General features: G+C 48.3%; 1 protein-coding gene across 1 annotated transcript in view; it reads left to right on the top strand.

Moving 5' to 3' along the window:
- Nucleotides 1–24,758, top strand: part of LOC144176046 (cytochrome P450 3A24-like) — a 148,008-nt gene that overhangs the window by 6,855 nt on the left and 116,395 nt on the right. The window contains exon 2 of the mRNA XM_077705166.1: nucleotides 9,766–9,878. Within this exon, the coding sequence (XP_077561292.1) occupies nucleotides 9,811–9,878 (68 nt within the window). The 5' untranslated portion in view covers nucleotides 9,766–9,810. The remainder of the gene's footprint in view (nucleotides 1–9,765; nucleotides 9,879–24,758) is intronic.

The following is a 24,758-nucleotide window of genomic DNA, read 5'->3' as shown; positions in this document are numbered from 1 at the left end:
CGGGACAAGCCGTCGAGCTCGTGTGGACCTCGGCTCACTCCTCACTAGTTGGCAACACCATCGCTTACTACCACGCCCGAGAGATGACACGCCGGGCACACGAGGAGTCAAGCGGAGGGAAGGACGACCCGATCCCGGTCACGAGCTACACAGACATCACACAGATGTACAGAGAGGACCGGTGTACACTACCAGAGCCTCACCGTTCACTAACACGAAAAGAGCAAACAATACTACGAAGAATACAGGCAGGGTCAGTAGTACATCCAACAATGCTACATAAAATGTTTCCAAATCGGTATGAAGACACATGCCCATTCTGCAAACAAGAAAGAGGCACTCTGCGTCACGTCATTGCAGAGTGCACGTCCCTCAAGACCCCCATCCCACAGATTCCACCCCCCATCACCATGCACCTCGCTCACCTCACCCAACCCTTCATCCAAAGAGCGATGGGAGATCTTGCGGTCCAGCCCTACCGTGCCGACCCACATAGCCCTCGTGGCTCGGGGCCTGGAGGTGCTGGAAGCATACGGGCCCCGAGAATAGGGGACCGCCCCATCGGCCGCCTTGATGGTGACCCCTCTATGGGCTCAAATAAAGTTCAACCAACCAACCAACCAACCGCCTTTTTTCTTCACCAGTACGACCGGCGCAGCCCCGGAGCTTTTCGATGGCTGCTGTCGCTGAGCATGTCGTCGACTCGAGTCCGGATGGCTGCCCGCTCGTGTGAAGAAACGCGGTACGATGACTGTCAGTTCGGTCGGTTTAATTCGGTTAATTTTCGGTGCTTCGCTAGGGGTGTCTGACGTAGTTTTGAGTTCGTCGAAAAACAATCGCTGTAGCGACGCAGCAAAGCCAATAATTTGTTACGTTGTTCTTGCGGTAGCGCCGGATTCACATCGAAAGGATGCGGAAGCTTGAAGGCGCCTTCGGGTGTGCGTTCAAAATCGTCAACCGCGATTACGTCACCTGCGTCTTGCGTTTCTTCGAGAAACGAAATTGCAGCGCCCCTGTTTAAATGCTGGTATTCCTCGCTGAAATTAGTGACCAAAACGTAGGATTGGCGGTGCCTAAAGCGCGCAACGCCTCTTGCGACGGAGACACCGCGGTCGAGAAGCAGCCTTTGGTCACTCTCTATGACAGCGCCGACGTCAGGAACCGCATCTTCACAGTAGACGGTGATCATCAAGCTTGCGCGGGGTGGCAGGGTGACATGATCATCGGCGATCCTTACAGCAGCACGATGGTCGGGGTTCGGTTCTGGCGTCATGGAGTGATCGGGGGAAAAAGTTATTGACTTGGCCTGCAGATCGATTGTTGCACCATTGTCCATTAAAAAAGTCAATTCCAAGAATTACGTCGCGGGAGCAGTTGGGCAAAATGACTAACGCAGCAGTGTACGTGGTGCCGTCTATGGTGACGCGTGATGTGCACGTTCCACTGGGCGTTACAAGATGGCCTCCTGCTGTGCGTATGTGCGGACCGTCCCATCTGGTCGTAACTTTCTTCAGCTTAGACGCGATTGATCCGCTAATGACTGAGTAGTCTGCTCCCGTGTCTATGAGGGCAACTACATCAAAGCCGTCGATGGACAACTGGACGTCGGACGCCGCCTTTCTCGAGTTCCTGGTGCGTCGTGGCGTCGTATCTCGGCTTGTGCGTCTCGACGGTTTCGCACTATTATCGTTGTTTTCTCAACGGCAGGCTTGGTCAAGTCGGGTACGCGTCGCGTCGTGTCGTTGTTGTCGTGTTCGGGAGTCACGTCCGGGTTATATCGGGTCGTCGGGCTGAGGGAAAGTCGTGAATCATGGTCTTCGGCGAGTCGTTGCGTCGTTGGAGGGTTTTCATTTGTTCCCCGTGTTGCAACTTCACCACTAGACATAAAAAACAAAGAAAGTGATCTTTTTTTTGCCGTATGTTACGTCATGGTTGAAGGAAAATGGCAGCTGTTGTACGGTGGTTACCTCGCTGCGCTCTTCTCGTCGTGATTTTTTGGCTGCCGTTGCAGCGGTGCATAGGTGTTTGGCTTGCGATTGTGATGAGGGCGCTCTCGAAGAGCATCTGGAGAGCACTTACGGTGGTGTGCAGCGTGTGATTGAAACACTGCCTGTGCGCGACTGCCTAATTTGCGCGTAGTACGGCACGACGGTGACCACGGCCGTCCTGCTTCAGTTCTGCCGCCTCGATTTGCGAGAGTGATGAGTGCGCTCCCGACGAACTTCTGCGCTGCGTTTTATTAGACCACCGTGTTGAGGCGAGTGCGCGTATGCCTTTCACCTCAAACGGCGCTGCTATGGTGGCCAGTTGCGAATGATCGTTCGCACGAAACTCATGGCGCACACCGCATGGTTGTTGACTAAGAAATAATAACAAGACTATTGCGACCTGCAAAGGTGATTCCTGTGCGTCGCTTTGGTTCGTCGAACCCCGTATCTTGTAATCACTGCGTGCTGTCAGAAGCTGCGGAACATTTTATTGAGGTCATGGTCCTGTTGCATAGTATTTTAAATCAGTACAGAGGGCTGTTGGCGCGCAGAAATGAAAAGTTTTTAATTATCCACGTTAGTTTCGTTGGTCTCCAGAGGGTTGCTTTCCTGACGAGCGTATTGATGCGTATATCGCGGTATGGGAGCTGCACAAGTGTTGACGGATGGGGAGGGGCACACGTTGTAGCTGTTCGTGGGGCGGAACTGGATATCCGAGGAGTTCAAAGGTGTCTCGTCTGGTAGGTGGTTGAGGCGGGTGGTTTGGGAGTGATGATAAGCTTCGTGCAGTTCATCTAAGGTATTGTGTACTCCCAGTTGGACCAACGTGCACGCGGGTGTTGAGAGAGCACCGTTCGGTCTGTGAAAATATTGATTTCGCCCAACTACCATATTTGGTGCCCGTTTGTGCTTCTGTTATCAGCCTTCGTCGTGTTCTGCTTGATTCTACACAGCGATAACCGTAGCGGGGCCCCGCACCAAATGCCGCAGTGGGCCAAATTACATTCTCAAATGCTATTTACATAGAAACGTTGGACACTAATTCTTCTAACTTGTTCCTACAATGGCTACACAGCCCATCACCATGATGCACAGCATGTACTGAAAGGCGCGTGCTTTGTTCGTATTTCAATGTATCTTGATGGTACATAGGGCAGACAAGGTACTGCCCTAACCGGCGGTGGTGGGAGCATGCCGCGGCATTACTGACGACTAGAACAGAAACCAATTTGGTGCTGCACTCCTAGACTCAATGCAGGCCAGATGGCTGCATGCCAGAATTAGATATGACGAGAGTGCTGAAATTGTATGGCACAAAACAGGAATGAGAAATCTTTGAGGCCTATGTGATAAAGATTGGAGACAGATGCACTGTAGATTACTGAATGATAGTGTGAAGTGTGCAGCAGCTGTGGTGTTAAACCAGTCTCACATGAGGGTTTTGCTTACGTTGTAATTACTCTCAGAGCAAAATGAAGCTTCATTGATGAAGCTCTTTCCTGTCTCTATCTTTTCCTTCAGTCATGCTTGACATTTAACAAAAATTCCACGATGAAGTCCCAACTAGCCTGCGTAGCCACCTGTTCACTGTTTTGATTCAGTTCACTGTTTTGATGCATATTTAAGCACAAAACCCTGGCACGATCATTATAGACTCGTAAGAAACCCTTGATGCCCGCCACACTCACCACTACCAGTTCTACAACTTTGCAAAAAACAGATGCAAGCTAAGCCATGACAGATTCCACCATGCTTCCCAGTAAGCATGTCGCCCCTATCAAAGATATATCGCACCTCAAATACACTACGACGCATACAAAAGCTAGCGATCATCTACCTCACCTGGACATCCCGCCTGATCAAACTACCAGGGAATGAGGCGGCACGCACTGCTGCCCACAAATTTACTACACAGGGATTCGTAGAAAGCAGAGAAAATCCGCCAGATTCCCTCACCGACCTCTAAGTACAAAGCCGTTGTACAGATGCCTACAAACACACATATAATACAACACAACATATTACCCAACACATGCCCCTATGAATGCCCACCCTGTAAAGTAGGGAAGGAGATAGTAGAGGGAAGACAGGGAGGTTAACCATCCAATCAACTGCACCCAACGCTTATCAATGATTTCAAGTAAATGCATCAAATTTGCATAATGAACACCTTACGGCATTTTTAACTTTGAGTCATGAAATTCTTCGTATAAACTTATACACTTATACTAAAGTGACCAGGCAGTATATTTAAAGGTGTGTGAACACTCGCAACTTAGAATACTTTGCGAATAGTTTTTGATATTCGATTTGAAGCTCTGTTTCCAATATTTCAAATTTACAAATAGTAGAGTGTTTGCTCTTTCGCAAACTTGCAAACTTTCAAGCTTCACTGCATGGTCAAACCTTACGGGTTGGTTTTTTCGCAAGACACCGAAGCCCTGCCGAAAGCCCGATATAGAAGCCTTGCACCAAACAAGTGTTCGCTAACTGTTATGTTATGTCAAGTGCAACACTAAGAGAGCAAAATTGATAATCTAAAATAGGTTTCCTGTAAATTTTATGGAACGAGTGGGAAATCAAACGTCATTGCTGGCTTGTTGGGGAGGTATTAGCATGCCCAGCCTCCTTTCAATGATGTAGGGGGGGGGGGGGGGACTGCTGCCAATCATATTAAATATACTTACTTAGATGAAATAAAAACAGGCATCCACCTTGTCAAAAAACAAATAAGCAAATAAAGACGCTTCGGGGTCCCTACGGGTCCCTTGTTCACAATGGAGAGGGGTGTTAAAAGGGCGCGACTATTTATGTATTCGGTGGCTCAAATTGCGCATGTATATCTCGGGGAGCTTACTGTGTTCACACTATTTTGAGGAACCAATATTTCTTCATGGCAATGTATGGAAAATTCATGTTTCATTGCTTTGAACATCTTTATTTATTTTCTCTGTTTTATTAATTTTTTTGCATATCAAACACAAGTACCTGAACAGAGATGTGTCTTGTTCTGACTGCCTAAGCTGTCTTTTTTAATGTAGTTATGTTTTATACACCAAAAGAAAGAGTGTGGTTTGAAAATATTTAATCGCAGCCAGCTTTTACTATTCGTATGCAAAAATATTTTATTCAATTCACAGCCACGTTTAACTTCTTCTATTCAATTCACAGACGCAAAGTTGATCATCACACACCTCTAAATATACATACAAAAAATGTAAGTTATCCTTGTACCGACATAAAACACTCAGCTGCCGTTGCCATCACTGCTGGAGAGAGAAAACCGGAAAGCAAAACCTCATCCCTGACTAATTTCAGCTTGAAGTTGTAATGGTACTTTTGTGCTGTTCGACAAGCAATAACTTATTTGCTGTAAGATTGCTGCAGACAAAACCTAACCACAGAAGAAATGGACTTGAAAGCATTGCACATCATAAGATCTGTTGCTAAAAGTACCAACTGAAGTACGATATTGTTCTGCAGCATGTGACAGCACATGTCTGGGACATTTTGGGTGTACTGTTCAGCATCCAAGGTATTGTACCAGCTTTAACGTGCCCCCAGAAGGGATAGTTCTAAAAACGGTAACTTGAGAGGGCCCACATAAAGAAAAATGCGTGGCACCGGGGCTAAGCGCAACTATTTACCATTTTCTTATTCACTACTTGAGGCCTAGATGTGTACTATTAAGGCTTGGTTCCTAGAGCTGGTAACAAAAGAAATCTTTGTCCTGTGCGCAGCCATACCCCCCACAAAGCTGCATGTCCTATTATCAGCTGGCCTAAGGTTTCAGACGAACGAAGTGATTAGCAGACAGATTGTTCAGCATGGCAGTTACCACACCTTCGCAATGGTGAACATTACCCGCCTGCCTCACGACTTCGAACGCACAATTTTACCTTACCTCGCACAATTTTACCTTACCTCCGTTATACTGGGACAAAAACACCGCCCTGTGGTCTACGTAGCAGTGAGGTGCGAAATACGTTATGTGCGCCGAATCGCTTGCAGTGGCTAGCTTCGTTACGATGGGAGTGGTCATGCGCCGTCACACTGCCCTCGTGTGACCGGCGTTGCTGCCTCTCGCCACCGCACGCAGGCGAAGAAACGCCCAGCGGTCTTAACACGGCGCTCTAATAAAACGTCGCCCAGAAGTTTGTCGGGAGTGCACTCACCACTTCCGCAAATCCAGTCAGCAGAACTGATGCAGAAAGGCCGTGGTCACCGTCGTAACGTACTACGCGCATATTAGCCAGTCGCACACACTCAGCGTTCCAATCACACGCTGCACAGCACCGTAAGTGCTCTCCAGATGTTCTTCGAGAGTGCCCTCACCACAATCGCAAGCGAGACACCTACGCGCCGCTGCAACGGCAGCCAAAAAATCACGACAAGAAGAGCGCAGCAAGGTAACAGTACAACGACTGCCATTTTTCTTACACGATGACGTCACATCCGCAAAAAAAAAGATCGCTTTCTTAGTTTTTTTATTTCTAGTTGGCACATGCGCACTGAGGCTCGTCCACCGTTCCTCAACGTCAGGTTTTTCTTTCCTCCATGCATGGAGAAACGAATGCTGTACGGACCCAAACACTGCTCCCATGGGGGAAAGAATACTCAGGAGGCCCCTAGCATTCCACTGCATTGCGAAAAGTGTGGAGGAAGTGACGTAATCTTTTTTGAGCCCACAGAGAGCGTTGCCTGGTTTTTTAACGGCTGCGGTGGCTAAATTTGGCCAAATGCCACGGGCAATATTTTACGGCACTTTGACTGCAGCTGCCTCGCCACGCTTGCAACACAGCGCAGTCGCTACGGCAAACGTTTATAGATTAGGTCAGTTTGAAAACTTCGCCGTTGGAGGTGGCCCCAACTCGTATCACGGCCGCAGCGGCGCTTGAGTCACCTCGAGATAGACGGAGCGAGCACCCGCCGCCGCCGGCTGCTGCAGGCAAAAGCCTCCCCCCGCTCAGCGTTGGCGAGAGCCACAGTCGGTGCTTTGCTTGCTGTGCGTTTCTCCATTGTGAAGCGAAGCGAAATTCTTCCAGGCTGAGACGTAGCGCACACCGCCGTGCTGTACGGACCCAAACACTGCTCCCGTAGTCCGCGTTCGCTTTCGCGAGTCGCCCGTACCGCGAAGCTCTTATCAAACCGGAAACAGCAAAGGATGATGGGAAAGAGTGCTGGGCTCAGTGGGCTTAAGTCATGGCGGGACTCGGCTTCACAAATTTGACGTCAGGGCTTCTCCTAACCTTTTCTTTCCTCTATGGTTAAAAGAGGCCGTGACGTCACATTTGTGAAACAGCGCCCGCCTTTGACAACCTCGCAAGCGCCCGGGGAGGCAGTTGCTCAGCGCGTGCATCCGAGTTGTACCAGTTGCACACGTTTTGCACGCTCGCAGACCTTACCTCGAGACGGCACACACACACTACGCAATATAGGCGCAAGGGCCTCGCCACTTCCTAGCGCACTTAAAGAAAATCGAAACCAAAACTGAACTACACGTTCACTCTTTGTTCAATAATTAGAGCTTAATTACACTAAAAGTTTTTTAAAGAGCTAGTTTTAATTACTGAAGCAATTATTCGTAACTATTCTGTTTCAGTTTTTTGTTTTAGGTAAATAATTACGGAACAAGTTTTTAGAGATCTGAATACAATTGCTCTGGCTACAATGGAAATTGTATCATGTCACCGCCCACGATTCGTACGGTCTCGGAACTCGCTTTACCCCCCTGCCTCCATGCATGGAGGAAAAAAAGTTTAGGAGGAAGCGTCACGTGACTATCGTGTAGCCTAGTCATAAAAAATAAAAATGAAAAAGTGATGGGAGATGCCCCTCTCACGTGACAGGCAAGGGGTAGTTCCGGTAGTTCTTTGCGCCTCATGCGGCCGCCCGCGCTGCGAGCGTCGTTCCGTAATTCGGTGGCCGCGCGGTCCGGGTAGAGTGTACTACACTCTAGTCCGGGTATCCGGGTTCGGCGACGAGTCCCCGTCCGGGCGTTGCGCGCAGCGCTGCCTGCAACCCGAAACGCGCAGCGGGCTGATCGTGCAGGCAAAGTGGTCGGACGGGAGAGACAGAAAACATCTTTATTTATTGAGCTTTCGGATCCGCCGAAGTTCACGCAGCAGTCGAAATGTGGTGTTCCGCCGCCGTGCCAAAGTGGAGATGACAGAGTACGACATCCGTGCCTTACATTTTATTTCACAAAACACACCTCACTTTCTTGGTTCTGGTCATTTTATCTTTTTACCTCCCAGGCGTAATTTAGCGTTCGTTGCCCATATATGCCTATCGCAGGGATTGAGCAGTACTCAGACAACCAGCCCGCTATCTTCCTGCGCAGCGAGGCGAAAAATGATCCGTTCTTCCCGCTCCCGCTCTCAACATGAGTGGTTCTGCACCTTTTGTTTTCTAATGCACTGAAGAAGACAGCAACGCAACTCAGACGTTGTCACGACAATTGTGGCACGTACAACGTGCCACCATGCCGGAGCACCGCCGGCGAACGTATGCAAATGCGCACGCGAGCGAAACCAAAGCTTTTCGCACCATCTATCAGCTGATGGGACACTCGTTACAGCGCTATGATGTAAAGGGAAGGTGGCGCGATAAGTCCCAGCAGAAATCCAAACGCAATCGTCAAAGCACACTTGGAAAACACCACGCTCAGTCCGCTCCGTGCTTGTGAATGTATACAGCGGCGCGTTCGAGCGAAGCCGGTCGTGGTTCCAGCGGTAAGCGTCAAATTCGGCTCGCAGCTCATGAAGGTGCTTCCTGAGCATGGGATCTACGCCTCGTGCCGCTTTAAACAGCGACAGTACTTTCACGATACGAGGGTAGGAGCGCAACGCTAGCGAAAAATCTCGTACGGCGCCTTCGGCAACGCCACTCGTCTCCACCTCCACCGGCAGCCAGCCGGAGCCACTAAATGCTACCGCGGGCCTGAGAGTGGTGCATCATCCATAATGCATTGTGCGGGAGGAGCCCGCGGAGAGGAGAATGCGGCGTCAGAGGAGGCGGCTTGCCAAAGCTGGGCCGCCTGACGTCATGTTCTCTCCTAACATTTTCTTCCTCCATGCCTCCATGGCTGTCGACGACGACGCCATTTTTTTTCTGAAGAGAACCTTCGCGCCACCAGTGGTAATTTCCGCAACGAAACAAAACCGAACATTAAAAAAAAGTAATGCTTACTGGCGATTATATTCCTGTGATTTATTAGCATTGTCAATGCAAAGGCCAAAAAAAAAAGAAATATATATTGCTGAATTGCATAGGTTATGCCCATTGAATAATGCTTGTAGAACTAATTCCAACTGCGCAGCGAAATGTCGTCGTTTGGCCGGCCACCTCACCCCCCATCCCGTAGCTTTTCTCCATTGCCACAGAAAGTTGTCCCCGAGTACAGGGTTGGGCCGTTTTTGCTATGTTTTATTGGTGTTGGCAGTTTCTTTTCCAGGCATTTGTAGTTTAATCTCAGTTTTTTTTGAAGAGATGTCTAAGATGCCCATTTTTGATTTCATCAATTGATTTCTGTGACATTTTTACTCTTTCTCTTTTGCTTATTTCTTGGCGTTTCCAAATTCTTTTCGCCACATTATCTCCATTTGCGCCATTACAACGATAATGACGTTACTTGAGCAATTTCTGCATTTTTGAGCAAACTCAGGGCGTTACACTGTCCTGGTTGTTGGGGTAGTCGGCAGATAATGGTAGGCATTAATAGCGCTTTTCATAATCGGCGGTGTGGCGCCTAAACCCTCAATTTATTATCCCTTAGCACTCTGGTTTTGGAGACACTGCGACTTCGTCCGGCACTGCAGGCATGGCTTTTTCCCTTTCCTTTGCCGACTTGTTCCTCCTGGTGGCGTCAGTGTTCGTCCTCCTGTATCTGTGAGTGAAATTTTGAGTCTTTTATGCCGAAACTACTTGCCACTTTGATGATGTTATGTGTGTGCCGGTGGCAGGTAATCGTGTAGAGTTTTTTCCAGGCCATTAAAGGGACCCTGGAACACTGTTTTTCGACTTTTCTTGCAAATATAAGATGCTTTCAGAATTTATCCAACAAGCCAGTCCAGTACTTAGAACAGGGAGTCGCAAACTATACTTCAGCGCAATCACACTGCCTTACGCCTACCAGTTAATTTAAACTTGCTAAAAATTATTTTTTCACCGATTCTGGTATGGGCGTTGTTTTTAGTCTCAAATGACGTTATTCAAGCAATGTCGCGGATATTGGCCGAGTTCCTTTCAGTTGCAGCCATAAATGCATTTGACCGCCACATTCAACAAAATCGCAACGAAAAAAAAAGGAGAAGCTGGACCGTGTATCCTCTGCGGCGAGCAAATGACGCAGTGCCGCTGTGTGCTGGTGATAACTGCAGCTTTCGCTGTGCTTCCAGGCAGACAGAGAAGGGTGGAAGCGCGTATCGGAAGTGCTGGAGGGGATTCCTTTAAAGGGACAGACAACCGATTTTTGTCGAGTATAGTATCTTCATCCCAAATGAAAGGGCATCGCTTAAAACAGCATAAACAGAAACGGTTTTGGCTGGTAGCACCCTGAAACTTTTAAGTGCGAATTGTTGCATCAACCAGCCATACGTGTCCCGCCAAGACGAATTCAGGCTACCACGATAGCGAGCCGTGCGGCAACACACTTTTGACTATACTTTTGACTGCAGGCGGAACTAAAAGAAGGGGTCTAAAAACCTGCTCTCGGCTAGAACAACAACAATGTGCGAGCTCTTCTATTCCTTCATGCGGGTTTTGAATCACGCGTTGAAACGGATGGACTTGTTTGGGCACGTAACGTAGAGCGACGATTATACACTACGTGTCGCCACGTTTCAGAACCCTTAGTGCAAAATAAAGATTATTTCCGTCTGTTTATTTAGAAACTCCAGTATATAAAATACTGGCTTTCATATAAGCTAGACGAAACGCACACCACAAAAATCGCTTGTCTGTCCCTTTAAGAACCAAACGTTGCCGACGAAGTTTATAAGACACGGGTGTTAGTTAGGAAAAATATTTATTTTTTATGTTTGGGTCCTAAATGCGACCAAATTGCTCTGAATAATAGATGACGAACCGGGGCGATAAATACTGACGAGCATAAAGTAATGGGCGCTTGCTTTCCTTTGCCAGCAAGCGCTGTGAAACGGCTTTCCCCTCTATTCTCCGTTGCCTATTTATTTATTTATTTATTTATTCGGTCAATACTGCCAGCAGCCCTCCGGCTGTCAAGGCAAGAGTGTACAGACCAGTGAAATAATGCATACTGCAAACTGCGAGCACTGAGGAGGAGCAAGGAATGATAAATTAAACATAACAAAAATATACGGAGTTCTCAGGTAATCATGACGAAAAAAGAAACAAATAATACTGAATTTTGTAATGTGTGAGGGACAAGTTTGTAACAGCACGATTGGGCATCTAAAAGGCAAAGTACTCACTGGAAAGAAATGCGGCCGGGGTAGCACTAGTTTTAGCTTACCAGGAAAAAAAGAAAGCAAAATCATATATAGGCCATAACTGCTCTCAATGGCGTCAACACACAAATGCACGAACATGGGAAATACAAGAGCAGAAAGAACAGCAAAGGCAACAGCCAGCACATGTGAATTCATATTATCGAACGGTGCAAAGACAAACAGATGTACGTAACCAGTGCGCAGAAGTTGGCGAGATTCAGATGAAAAATGCAGATTGAATTCAAGGATTAGAGCCGAGCGTCGAAAAAAAAATTCAAGGATGACGCATTTACCACCTCATAAGAAAGAACTTTCCGATCCCTTATTGTCCTTGGGGAAAAAAAGAGAAACGGGGGCGTTTTTTTTTACAACGGGGAACCAGGTTTGTTCTATCGTGCTTCCTTCGCCTCTCACGCGCTTTGTTAAAGAGACACCGAAGTGGATTTGTCAAGCTCCCGTTTTTGCTTGCACAGTGTAGACTGGCTCAAATTAACACACTATTCATCGTTTATCCGGTTGACAAATCGGTAATTATTTTACAAAGCGCGAAAGAAAAAAAACTACTATGCGCGGTTTGCGGCGGCCGCACCAACTAAAGGCTGTGACGTCAGGAGGGGGGGGGGCACCGTGATTGGACAATGCCCAAGGTTAGCAATCAAAAGTTTCGGTTTCGGTTTCGGTTCTGTAAAAGAACAAGCTTAACATCTGATGGCGTTGTTGGATGGGCATTCTCGATTTCTCAATTATCGCCGTACCGCGCTTCTGCCATGTTGTCGGCTGTCAAATGTTTAAGATAAACCTCCCAGGGCGGCTTGGAATCGTAGAAATCACTAGACGAGGCCTACGCAGTGGATGAACGCCCTCCGCGTCACCGCAGACTCTCAAATGCCATGCGCTTTTCCCGCATATTCGGAGCTTGCCTCACTCATGTCTGTTCGTAAAAAGCTAGTTCGCACCACGCCAAGGGTGTGCTGATTCAGGCCTGGGCCCACTGCCCGCAAGCAGTCGGTGCTTGTGGCAACAGCACGCCAACGAGAACTCGCTAGCGCTTCATTGTCAGTATGCGCGCGTTCTGCGATCTCGCTCGTGGAGCAGTGAACGTTACGGCCCAAAAATGGTGAACTCAGTTCAGAAAAGATCGGCCGCATACGAAAAAGCAACTTACAAAAAAAATACATGTACCCACGGGGATTCGAACTTGCGACTTTCAAAACTAATTCCAGCGCCTCAGACCGCTAAGCCACGAGCCGGCGCTGGCCTGTTTGGATATATAAGGTTTATAATGTATGACCAGTTTACACTTTTATTTATTTTAAGCATTTTAAGTACTTTATGTGACTATTTGTTGTATATCACTCCTGCAGTAAGTGTCCCCCAAACTTCCCCAATATCTCACGTCTAGCAATTGCATTTGTTTGACGGAAAAGCGTTCGCAGATGTGCGGTCGTGCTGCTGACCGCTGTGCTTGTTTACCCAGCGCAAAAAGTGCTTCCTGCTCCCTAGGTTTGCGCTGTACGGTAAAAGTTTCAGGTGATTTTATTTTCTTAGTACCTATATTGACTTCGCTGACTCTTCTCCCGCCTTCAATTTGCCTTAGATTTTACTACTAGCGTAAAGTCAGCGAAGCGTCGCATGTGCACTTGTGCAGCGCTTGTGTGGAGCGACCCGGACTCTGAGTTTGACACAGTGTACAAACTAACGAAGTAAGGAAAGGCACATTCTTTCATTCACAAAGGTGTTGTGGCTTAGTTTCAATTGAGCGAGCGAATAGCGACGACCCGTCGGCGGCCGGCGGACGAAACGCTGGGCCGACTGACTCGATCGGTAGGTCGGCTGGTCGGCGAACCGTGCAGTATCGCAGCCATTTTCCAGCTCATCTCCTGCTGACGTCACACGAAAACGCCACAGAAAATGGGCGAGCGTAAAGAGAGGAGGACAGCATTTTCGAATTGATTTTTCTACTAAATAAATTCGCGTAAACGCGGCCAGAGTGGTCGAAACAATGCCTACGGACTCCGAGCTACAATTTGCGCTAGTAATCCCGCAATGTTTACAAATCATTTCAGTGTCCCTTTAAATTGTACATGGTCGTGATAGTTTAGTCTGGTGTGCCTAAAAATAACGTCGATCTGCCCACCGTTAACGAGTGAAGGGATGATGCAAAGGGATGAAGCAAAGACATGGGTCTATAATTGGATGGGAAACGTTTGTCACCAGATTTGTGGATGAATTTAACCTTCGAATCTTCCAGTGTTTCGGTATTTCGGTTCGGTCTAAACTTTCGCTAAATGTTGTAAAAAGAAATTTGCTGTATCATTGTGCGTACCAAAAAAAAAAGCATTTAGGATTTCATCGAATTCCGCGGATTTTTTAGTGTCTAATTTTAGTGGAGCCAAAAAAGTTGCTTCTTCACTTATTGTTCTATCAGGTACATCTAGGCCTTTCGTTTGGAATGACACAGTTGTGTTGCTGCTGCGAAGAAAAACCGACGAAATAAAATCGTTAAAAGCTGTTGCTATCCTGGCTGAACCAGCGACTTCTGTACCGTCCATGTTTATTGTACTGATATGAATCTTTTTGAGTGTAATAAGCGTCCAAAGCTGTTGTGGGTTCTTGGTATAAAAATCATGCATTTTGACAATTCAAAAATTGAAGCTAGAAGTCTTTGTATTCGTTCTTAGTTCGTTGCGAAGCGATGCTAATATGTTAGACGAGATGCCAGAAGAGGTGTGTGAAAGGCGTTTTATTTTACGTTTAAGTTGCAGTATTTCGCGCGTTATCGAAGGGCTTAGAATTTTTTGTTTTTTTCATTCGAGGGGTGCATATCTTTCGATGTATTTTTTTACTGTTCCTTTGAAGAAGTGTCACAAATCCTTTACAAATCATTTACGCTGTTGGCCATGTCTGAGAACATGTTAAACTTTTATTCAATGTTATCTAGTATACATTCGTCCTGGGCCTTTATAAATCGAGAATAGTTGCGAAGTTTTGGGTTCCACTAAGTCGGCTACACGCTTGAGGCTACTTTCAAAGACGGCCTCTTTGTGGTCTCCTATGCCTGGTAGAATGTCTACTGAGGCGCCGAACTATTCGACATCAAAAGAAACAAAAATTAGAACAAGGGTGGAATTACTATTGGCTGTAACTCGTGCGGGAGACTGTACTAGTTGTTCGAAGTCATAGTAAAAAAATAGTCTAACAGTAGCTCCGCATGGCGATAAGGAACTTCAGCGACTGTAGATTTCCAGTTGATTTTAGGCAGGTTAAAGTCACCGCCAAAAATTAAGTGACTGTATCGCTTTTTGCTTACTCACGCACGAGATCTTGCAAGAAGTTTATTGTTAAAACGTCAGTGGTTGGTGGCTGGTACACTGCACCAAGCCATCCAAACAATTTCAACGTTGGTATCATGGTGCACTACTGCATAGTTGGAGCCCTTTTTTTACAATAATTAAAATGCCGCCCCCTCTTGAATCCGTGTCATGACGAATCCGTGTTTTGTGAGAGCCGTGCATGATGGCCTCATTTGGGATATTGCCACGAAGCCAAGTTTCCGTAACGATCATTACGTCAAGATCATGCGTGAAAAAGATTTTTATATTGTCAGTTTTGTACACGATACGACTGGAATTTACATTCATATGAGTAAATGGCTTTGTAGGGCGGCCTAAATCTTCGACAAATAAAACTTTCTGTCGCCCTAAGGAGCCTGTGCAGTCGTGTGTTAGGGGAGGACGTCATTGCGGGTTCATGGGTACCATTTTGTCCAGTGCGTCGTACCAACGAAAGAGCTTGCTATCTTGATTCTGTCCAATGACTGAACTACGTTATCGCCGTGATCGCGATACTCTTTGGTAGCGTACCATAACGTTTTCCGGATCTGACCAATGCAGCGCGACAAATCTTTAGATACGCTGAACCAGGTTCCTTTCAGGTTGCAATAATTTCTAAGTATTTTACCTTTTTACATTAAATAAAGCAACTTTAAAATTACTGGCCTGCACTTGTTTTCAGTTCGTTTACCTAATCTGTAACTTCTTTCAACAGCAACGTCTGCAATTTTGACTTATCGTTGATAATGCAATTTGAAATGACATCTTCGAGGGATTACTCTGCCGTCATGTCCGCTACCTTAACGTCCAAGATAATCATGCTCCTGTTCTTAGGTTATTCACCAAGTTGTCTATTTTCTGTACGCAGTGGTTGACTGTAGATGACCGGTCAGAAAATTTCCTTTCGATAGATGTCAGCCAGCCGTTGGTTTCAGTCAACTGCTTGGCGGAAGATTTCATGCCTTCCTTTATCTTTCAACATTGCCTCTATGGATTGCCCGGGGTTTAGTTTAACGTCGCCGCAACAAGACAAAAAATGGCAGCATCTCCACTCAGTGGATGATGGCGAGGGTGCGGAGTACGGGGACTCGAAATGACATCCACGTTGCACCCCGACCGTCATTCCCTAAATGGAACTGCAACTCACGGCTCAAATCGAATTTCGCTTGATTTTCGCTTGATGGTGGTGTGCGCACGGATGTGCGCGGACGGACATGGGGAGGTCCTTTAAGGTACTCCGCACTGTTACAGGCGAGGGAGTAAGCCGTTTGACTCTCGGGTACTAACTCATGGTCGTAGCTCAAGGGATTCTGCTTCCGGTTGCGCCAGCGTGCGGTTGCTGAATGTCGAGTTCCGCCCAAGGAGCGGCTTCAGCGGGACTTTCGGCCCGCGGTAAGTTTTTTGCCCAGGATAGCGATGATTATCAAGTACTTTTGGCACAGTTTCCCTCAGGTCAGTACGTCACGGTTTTTTTTTTCATGCCTACATGCGTGCCCGGCATTACCGTGTTGAGGACTTTCGGGACGTTTTGGCTCGTCTGGAACTGCTCCCCGACGTCGTGGCGTTGGGGGCGTACCAGATGAGTCACGTCTGTGCAGTTATGTTCAAGTCGGCGGAGGGTGGAAAGAAGAAAGATCGTCGCTACCTTGTTATCGACCCGTCTAATCAAGAAGGCCGCCTCAAGCTTCACTGGCTGCTGCACAACGTGCCGGACGACGCCGTTCGCACTGCGCTGGCGGCCTACGGGCGTGTCGGCGAGGTCCGCAGGGAGCGGTGGCGTGTCGAAGGTATCCGCACTGATCTCCACTTAGTTGCTGGATGGCGCTTCGCCACTGTCGTGGCCGGGCGCGCGGACGGCCACCGGAAGTTCAACGGCTCGTCCCGGAAGTCGGGCGTCTGTTACGCTTCCCAACGTCATTTTGTTCTCACTTTATTGCATTTTGGCGATACACATAGCGTTAAGATCGCAACTTATGCTATACCGAAACATGCGACGTTAATATGAACCAGAATTTAATTGCGAAGGAGAACGAAAATGCCACTTGGGTCTTGATTTGAGAGGAGATGACGCAGCTCGAAAGGGATTTATGCTAGCAAATGGACTTTATGACTGATGTTAAGATGCACGTCTTACAATAAATTATCAGTCGTGAAGGGATTTGTATTAGTCGAAAACAATAAATTAACAGCCGTGAAAGGACTTGGATTATCCGAAAATCAGCTAGCTAAGCGAGTTCGATATCAACACGGAGCAAGCTGCCTGAAACAGAAGAACCGATTTGAGGTTTGCTACGTGCCGACAAAAAAAAAAAAAAAACCTGAAAATGAGTGTGCGAAGCTTGCTCCTGTTTTACCTTTGAAGATCAGTACATCGGAACCCTTTACAGTATGAATTCAAACATGTGTGTGTTTGGGAATTATACCCCTACCATCTTAGACAGCTATCATAGCGCCACTGAGATACATAATGCAGATAGCAGCATTTCAAAAATTGAAAGAAAAAATTAGGTACTTAAAATTTAAGACCTCGCGCTTTGTAACGTAATGAAGATGTTTTTTCCAATTACGTTTCATTGCTTACAGTACATGGTTTCACAGCTTTTCACAGCTCCATGTAGGTTTTATTGCGCTCCGAGCTAATTTGTAGGGCGGCATTTTTAAAGCGACTCTGCAAATATACTACGAAAAAACGTAGCACCCATGCAGGCGATTCCAGTGTCTGATAAAGGTAGCATCAACTGCAGGGGAAGTTATAGGAACGCTGAACGAGCGAACTGCGATAACCGAAAAGTATTCTTTTTTGTTTCAGGGCCGCTATACCAAAATGCCGAGCCATGTCGTACTATACCTTTTCCAGATGCTTCGGGAAAGAAAACAACGTGGGCACGACGTCAGGCCGTAGCCGAGTTCGTGCTCCCGTTCTGTCAAAACAGTTGTCAGTAACGAGGTCACTACGGAGCGTGCGGCCTGGGGATGGAGCCCATTTGTCCCTTATTAAGTTTGCCACCCAACGCCGGTATAAATCAGGCTTAGAGCGACGGAATCTGCGTAACAAAAGCCACAACTTAAAAACGACAGTGATATGACATTTGCGTTTCGCTGCATATCACGCACGTCATACAGAAAATTGTAATACTTCCAAGTGGAACGTCTTCCCAGACGACTTCTCTGGTCTGCTTGTGCAGTTGACGGCGCAACAAGCAGGCATTTTTAGCGGAATGCGCGCGAAGACAGCCCATAAGTAGCATACGCTATGCTGGAACGGCAGCCATTTGCCCGATTTCCGGGACGAGCACTCGAACTTCCGGCGGCCGCGCGCCGGAGAGCTCGAAACGCTATCCAGCAACTCTAGTGGAGATCAGTGGGTATCCGGGATAAGGGCTCAACGCTTCGTACGGTTACTCTCAAGTTGAAGGCGGGCGTGACCATCGACGACCTGCCGCATGAACTTCGTGTGGCGGGTGATAAGGCCCTCGTCGTCGTTAGCGGAATGGCCCCACAGTGCTTACGTTGCAACCTCAAGGGCACGTCAGGGGTGAATGCAAGGTGCCGAAGTGTTCTTCGTTCCGTCGCTTCGGGCATGATGCAAGCGCCTGCGTCACCTGTCCAGCGTCACCGGTCCAGCGAGGGAGGACGAAAACCTCATGGATGAGGCAGAAGCGGAGGAGACAGCTGCAGGAGTCACCGACAAGGCGGTGAAGGAGCCGACGTCGGCGGGGCGGGTCGAGGCCGAGGCTGGCCAGTGCGTTCCTGAAAAGGAGAAGCCTGTACAGCCGCGAGACGCCTCCCCCTCACGTCACGTCGAACGAGTCCAACGGCACCGGAGTGTCAAGTCAGGGGACGACGGAAGCGTCATGCTCCAGCGGCCGAAGCCGTGCAAATGGACGTGAGTGGGGCCATGGCAAAGCGACAACGCAAAAGCAACGACGCAGGGCGGGGTGACGGACTCGCCAGCAGCAAGGATCCCCCGGCTAAGGCGGTTTCAGGTTCAGAAAGGCGACCTAACTTTAAGCCGAAGCCTAACTTTAAGTCCCCCAAGACCGAACGAAACTCCGGCTCCGCCCACTTAGCCAGCACGTCGCTCCGAAAGGTAGTCGCCATCCTTTTGCTCAGTGTTTGGTGTTGTGCTGCTTTTTGTGAACCGCCAACGAACTAAATGCAACAGTGTAGTTGGGTCTTGGCAGTATTTTTGGAGTGGGTATTGTGTTCTTGGTGTTTATGCTTTGATCTTTAGGTTTGGCTGGGGGAGGGTGAAGATGCCTGCTGGATTTTTGCATCTCTCACGAGAAGACATCCATCCTCTTTTATGCGTGTGTCCAAGTACACCGTGCACAGAGAGAAACTCATATTATCTTTGTGCAGGCAGCTTGGTGCGGGACTTGAGCTGAGGGCTGTTTTGGGTCCATGGTCGGGTCCCAGTCAGGCTGCGCGTGCAATCAAAGCTCTTTTAGAGTTTCTTCGGAGCACAGAACTGGACAGAGTTTTGTGATTGGAACTTCTGGCCGCATCAAATGACATCTTTTCGTTTTCGCATTTTTTTCTGTTTTTTTCTTTTTGTTTTTCTTCTCTCATCTAGCGTAGCAAGCCAGCCCGACGGCTCGGTAACATCGCTGGTTTTCATTAAGGTTATTCCCCCGCACGGGGCACCTTGAGCAATCTTGGTGACGGTACTGGCGATACCGCGGACCCCGAGCCCCCAAACATAAGCTGGATCCAACCGTGGCGACGTGTTTATAGGTGGAGGGTTACAAACCACGAACGGTGGCCGTCGGAGCCCAGGTCAAGCTCCGGCGGATGGGCTCCCTGTCTGTTCACCAGGCAGGGAGCTCCGGGACCTCTTTGGCTACCAGGGTAAGGTCAAAGAAGAAAGTACCCCCGTCTCCCTGCTTTTTCCTATGCCATATGGATAAATCAAACCCCCCCCCCCCCCTAGACGTGATCGGCCCCCGAAAAGGGGCCGCACCGAAGTTTCTTTTCCATCCCTTCCAACAATCCACAGTCCGAAACCTGACAACTATCCTCGATTCTTGGTTATCGAGGCAGTTGACAAAACAAACCCTGTTTCTTCAATGTCCGTATTCCTGATCACTAAGTTCCTGGAAGGCATCCTCGGAAAATCGTTCGATGCTAAGAAACTCCGTACCGGAGAAGTCCTTGTCAATGTCAAGACGCAGCAACAAGCCACTAACCTCCTGTCGCAAACCTGCATGGCAGATCTGGCCATCCGAGTCACTCCCCATCGGAGCCTCAACAGCTCTCAGGGTGTGATCTCGGAGACCGATTTGTTGAATGAGACCGAAGCTGATCTGTTGGAAGGCCTGAAAGATCAGGGTGTAACTGCAGTGAGGCGTATCACCATCAGACGAGACAATAAGGAAATCCCCACAAAGCATATAATCCTGACATTCAACAAATCAAAACTTCCTGAGCACATCAATGCTGGCTTCATTAGGTGTGGTGTACGTCCGTACATACCTAACCCGCGCCGCTGCTACAAGTGCCAGCGATTCGGGCACGCTACAACTTCTTGTCGCGGCAAAACGACCTGCGCGAAATGCGCCGCACATGACCACTCTACTGAAAACTGTGACTCTACTACCTTCACCTGTGCAAACTGTCAGGGGCCGCACGCAGCATGGTCCCGCAGCTGTGAAAAGTTTCAATTAGAAAAGAAAATCATTAACATCAAGGTCACTGAAAACATCACCTTCCCAGAGGCGCGGAAGAGGTTCGCCTCTTTCCCTCTGGGGAGGTACGCCGACGCAGCTCGCCGGGGGGCGGAGCGGCGTCTGGTTTCGGCGGGGACCCAGTACCGCGAGTCGGACTTGGTCCCGCCCCCGCCCCCCCCAGGGTTGCCCCAGGCAGCCCAACCAGCCTCTGCACCGCTCGCTCACCCAGCAGCGGCTGTGGTTGCAACGTCTGTTGGGGATGCCGCTGCATCCACTGCATCCTCCCCACCGGCCCAAAGCACACGCAAGGGCACGGAGATGGAGACGGAGGCAGTCGCAGCGACCCCCTCCTATGCCTCACTGCCTGTGCCACCTGTCGTGCTTCCCACGCCTTCGGCACTGGCAGCGCAGGCAAAGAATGCCCGAAAGGGTACCACGTCAAGGGGGCCTAGTCCGCTGAGGACCCCCTTGCCTTCAGATGACGACATGGACGTCGAGCCCTTCCGGCTTTCATCGCAGCGGAAGGAACGGGCTGCGACGTCCAGGTCAGTAGAGAAGGCCAGAAAGCCCCTCCCAAGAGTCCAAGCCCCGAAAGACCCTACATAAATAATCACACTCCAGTAGCTCTGAACACATAATAATGGGAAGAGAAAACATAGTTCAATGGAACTGCAGAGGCCTTCTGAATAATCTTGACGACGTGCATGAGATTCTGCATGCCAACCAGCCAAGTTTAATGTGTGTCCAGGAAACACATCTGAATTCCGAAAACACAAATGTCTTGAATAGTTACCTGGTATACAGGAAAGACAGGGATGGCTGCACCCACTCTTCTGGCGGTGTGGCCATAATCGCCCGCAAATCCTTAGCATGCCACCCTGTCGCCTTGAATACTATCCTTGAGGCTGTAGCCATCCGCACAATAATATTTAATAGGTTGATAACGGTATGCTCCATTTACATCCCTCCTGATCTTGCACTTTAGAGCTCTGACTTTGAGGCGCTGGTCGACCAGCTGCCGGAGCCGTACATTCTAACAGGCGACCTTAATGCTCACAATTCTCTTTGGGGCTCTTCTCGTACGGATGCCCGGGGTCGCCTGATAGAGAGGTTTCTTACATCCTCTGGAGCATGCCTTTTCAATAATAAACAGCCTACATATCATAACATAGGACACAATACATACTCAAATCTTGACTTGGCTATTGGTTCGGCAATTCTCTTTCCATGTCTTGAGTGGGGTGTGGGCACGGACCCATATGGCAGTGACCACTTCCCCACATCACTAACATATATAGGTAAAGGCCCAAGCAGTTCATCTTCCCATAATAGGTTCAATGAAGCACGAGCTAACTGGAACACATTTACAGAGACATCGAAACTACACCACACATCCATAGGACACCTACACGTCGAAGAAGCTACCCAACTCCTCACGGCGCACATCCTCGACGCCGCCGAAAAGTCCATTCCCCACGCCTCTGGTGCCCCGCGCAACCAGCGGAGGCCGTGGTGGAATGAGGACTGTAGGCGGGCGCGAGAGGCCCAGAACAAGGCGTGGGGTATCCTTCGTCGGTACCCCACGTCGGGAAACCTCCTCTTGTTCAAACGGGCCAAGGCTTTAGGAAAACGTGTGCGCCGTGAGGCAAAACGAGAGAGTTGGCACACCTTCTTGACATCCATTAATTCATACACAGACACACACAAAGTCTGGACACGTATACGCAAGCTCAAAGGACAACAGACACACAGCCTGCCCCTGGTTAGCACAACAGGGGACACACTGGAAGACCAGGCTAACACTCTTGCACAACACTTCGAACACGTGTCTAGTTAAGCACACTACACAAACACTTTCACGAAACACAAAACATCTGCAGAAAAAAAGCCCTTACACGACAAAGACAAATCAAAAACTTCTTACAACTCTGAATTCACTCTCTATGAGTTGAGGGCTGCCCTGAGCACGTGCAAACCTTCAGCTCCAGGCGCAGATAAGATTACATACACCATGATACAGCACCTACACCCAGACACTCTTGAAACACTCCTACATCTATACAACAACATATGGCTTTCGGGGCACATTCCACGCTCTTGGAGGGAGGCCATAGTAGTGGCTGTCCTAAAGGAAGGGAAGGACCCTTCCTCTCCTGCCAGTTACCGCCCCATTGCCCTGACAAGCTGCCTGTGTAAGCTCTTCGAGAAGATGATAAACAGGAGACTTGTGTACTTCTTAGAGTACAATGGTCTTCTCGAGAGCTGCCAGGCGGGCTTCAGGGCGGGGCGATCTACCAACGATCAACTCGTTGCATTAGAGGCGTATATAAAAGATGCTTTTCTCCATAAGCAGTACTGTATGACAGTATTCTTTGATCTAGAAAAAGCGTACGATACCGCGTGGCGGTATGGCATCCTAAGCGACCTCAAGTCCTTTGGCATGTCGGGTAACACGATGAACACGCTTGCCAGTTACCTGTCTTAAAGAACGTTTCGCGTGCGAGTTGGAACTGCACTTTCTAGGGTTCATGTGCAGGAAAACGGCGTGCCGCAAGGTGGAGTTTTGAGTTGCACTTTGTTTATTGTAAAAATGAATTCTCTTCGGAAGGCGCTACCACCATCGATTTCCTGCTCCATTTACGTAGACGACGTTCAATTATCCTTTAAGTCTTGTAACCTGTCTGTCTGCGAGCGCCAAGTCCAGCTTGGTGTTAGCAAGCTAGCTGGTTGGGCAGACAGCAATGGTTTTAAATTTAATCCAGGGAAGTGCACTTGTGTCTTATTTTCCAAGAGGCGTGGCATGCGTCCGGATCCAGACATTCGACTCCACGGTGCCTCTATTCCTGTCCAAAAGGAACACAAGTTTTTAGGTATAATCTTTGACGAAAAGCTCACATTCATCCCACACATAAAACAACTAAAACATAAATGCTTAAAAACAATGAATATCCTGAAGGTTCTCTCGCACATCTCTTTTGGTGCTGACAAACAACTCCTTTTGCGTGTTTTTACCAGCTTGATAGGTTCACGATTGGACTATGGCAGCATTGTCTATGGGTCAGCCACTAAAACATCCCTCAGAATGCTGGACCCTGTGCTTCATCTAGGGCTCCGCTTGTCGTGTGGCGCCTTTCGGACTAGTCCAGTCGAAAGCCTGTATGTAGAGTGCAACAAATGGAACCTACAACGTCAGCGAGAATACACAGACCTCCTTTATGCTTTTAAAATTTCATCCATGCCTCACCATCCTTTTAAATCAGTTTTTCATGATACCTCCATGACTGAACTCCTTTTAAATCGACCATCGTTCTCTGCGCCCTTCTCTTACAGAGTTAGAGAGGAAGCGTCAGAGCTTGCTGTCTCCTTTTTAAATACCATCCAAAGTTCTGTTACAGATTTCATAGCACCATGGCATCTCCGCCCTGTCTCATGCGACACATCATTCACACATGTAGATAAAAACCGAGCTCCCACATGTGCAATTATGCAGCACTTCTTGTGTTTGCAGCAGAAGTACCAATGTTCTGAATTTTATACGGACGCCTCTAAAACTTCCACCTCGGTGTTCTGCGCGGCGCATGGGACCGGCCTTAGTGTCACTACAACTCTTAACAGTAATACAACTATCTTTACGGCAGAGGCTTATGGTGTACTTCTTGTTGTTAATCATATCCTTCAAAGTCACATCCCATAATCCATTATATATACAGATTCTCTCAGTGTTGTGCGGGCGTTGTCTTCAACAAATTATTCCAAAAATCACGTTATAAATTTAATAGTCAAGGGTATTATGTCTGTGTATGTCCACAAATTTGAACTAGTCCTTTGCTGGGTCCCTGGCCACTGTGGTATAGCCGGGAACGAAGCAGCAGACCGAATGGCTGCTGCTGCTACACTCTTGAATGCAGTAGACATAACCACATTACCCTACACCGACGTGAAACCACACATCAGACAACAACTTCGCAAAACATGGCAAACACACTGGAGTGAACAGACCGACAACAAGTTACACGTAATAAAACCACACTTGGGACCATACACCACCGACACACGCAATAGATACACTGAAGTCGCCTTGGCCAGATTACGGATAGGGCATACTCATGCAACACACTCGCACCTTCTCACTGGGTCTCCAAGACCTCTGTGCAGCAGGTGCGGAGAGGCCCTATCCGTGATGCACATCCTCATACAATGTAAGGCACTCGACACTACACGCCGCAAACACTTCCCTCAACTACACACACGACATATTCCACCACACCCGTCACACTTCTTAGGAGACGAAGCCCTGTT

The sequence above is a fragment of the Haemaphysalis longicornis genome, unplaced genomic scaffold (assembly GCF_048455015.1).
Source record: "Haemaphysalis longicornis isolate Haplotype H1 unplaced genomic scaffold, Haemaphysalis longicornis Haplotype H1 scaffold_3, whole genome shotgun sequence".
Classification (NCBI taxonomy): domain Eukaryota; kingdom Metazoa; phylum Arthropoda; class Arachnida; order Ixodida; family Ixodidae; genus Haemaphysalis; species Haemaphysalis longicornis.
The sequence above is the reverse complement of the archived record's forward strand: the minus strand, read 5'-3'. Positions and strand labels throughout refer to the sequence as shown.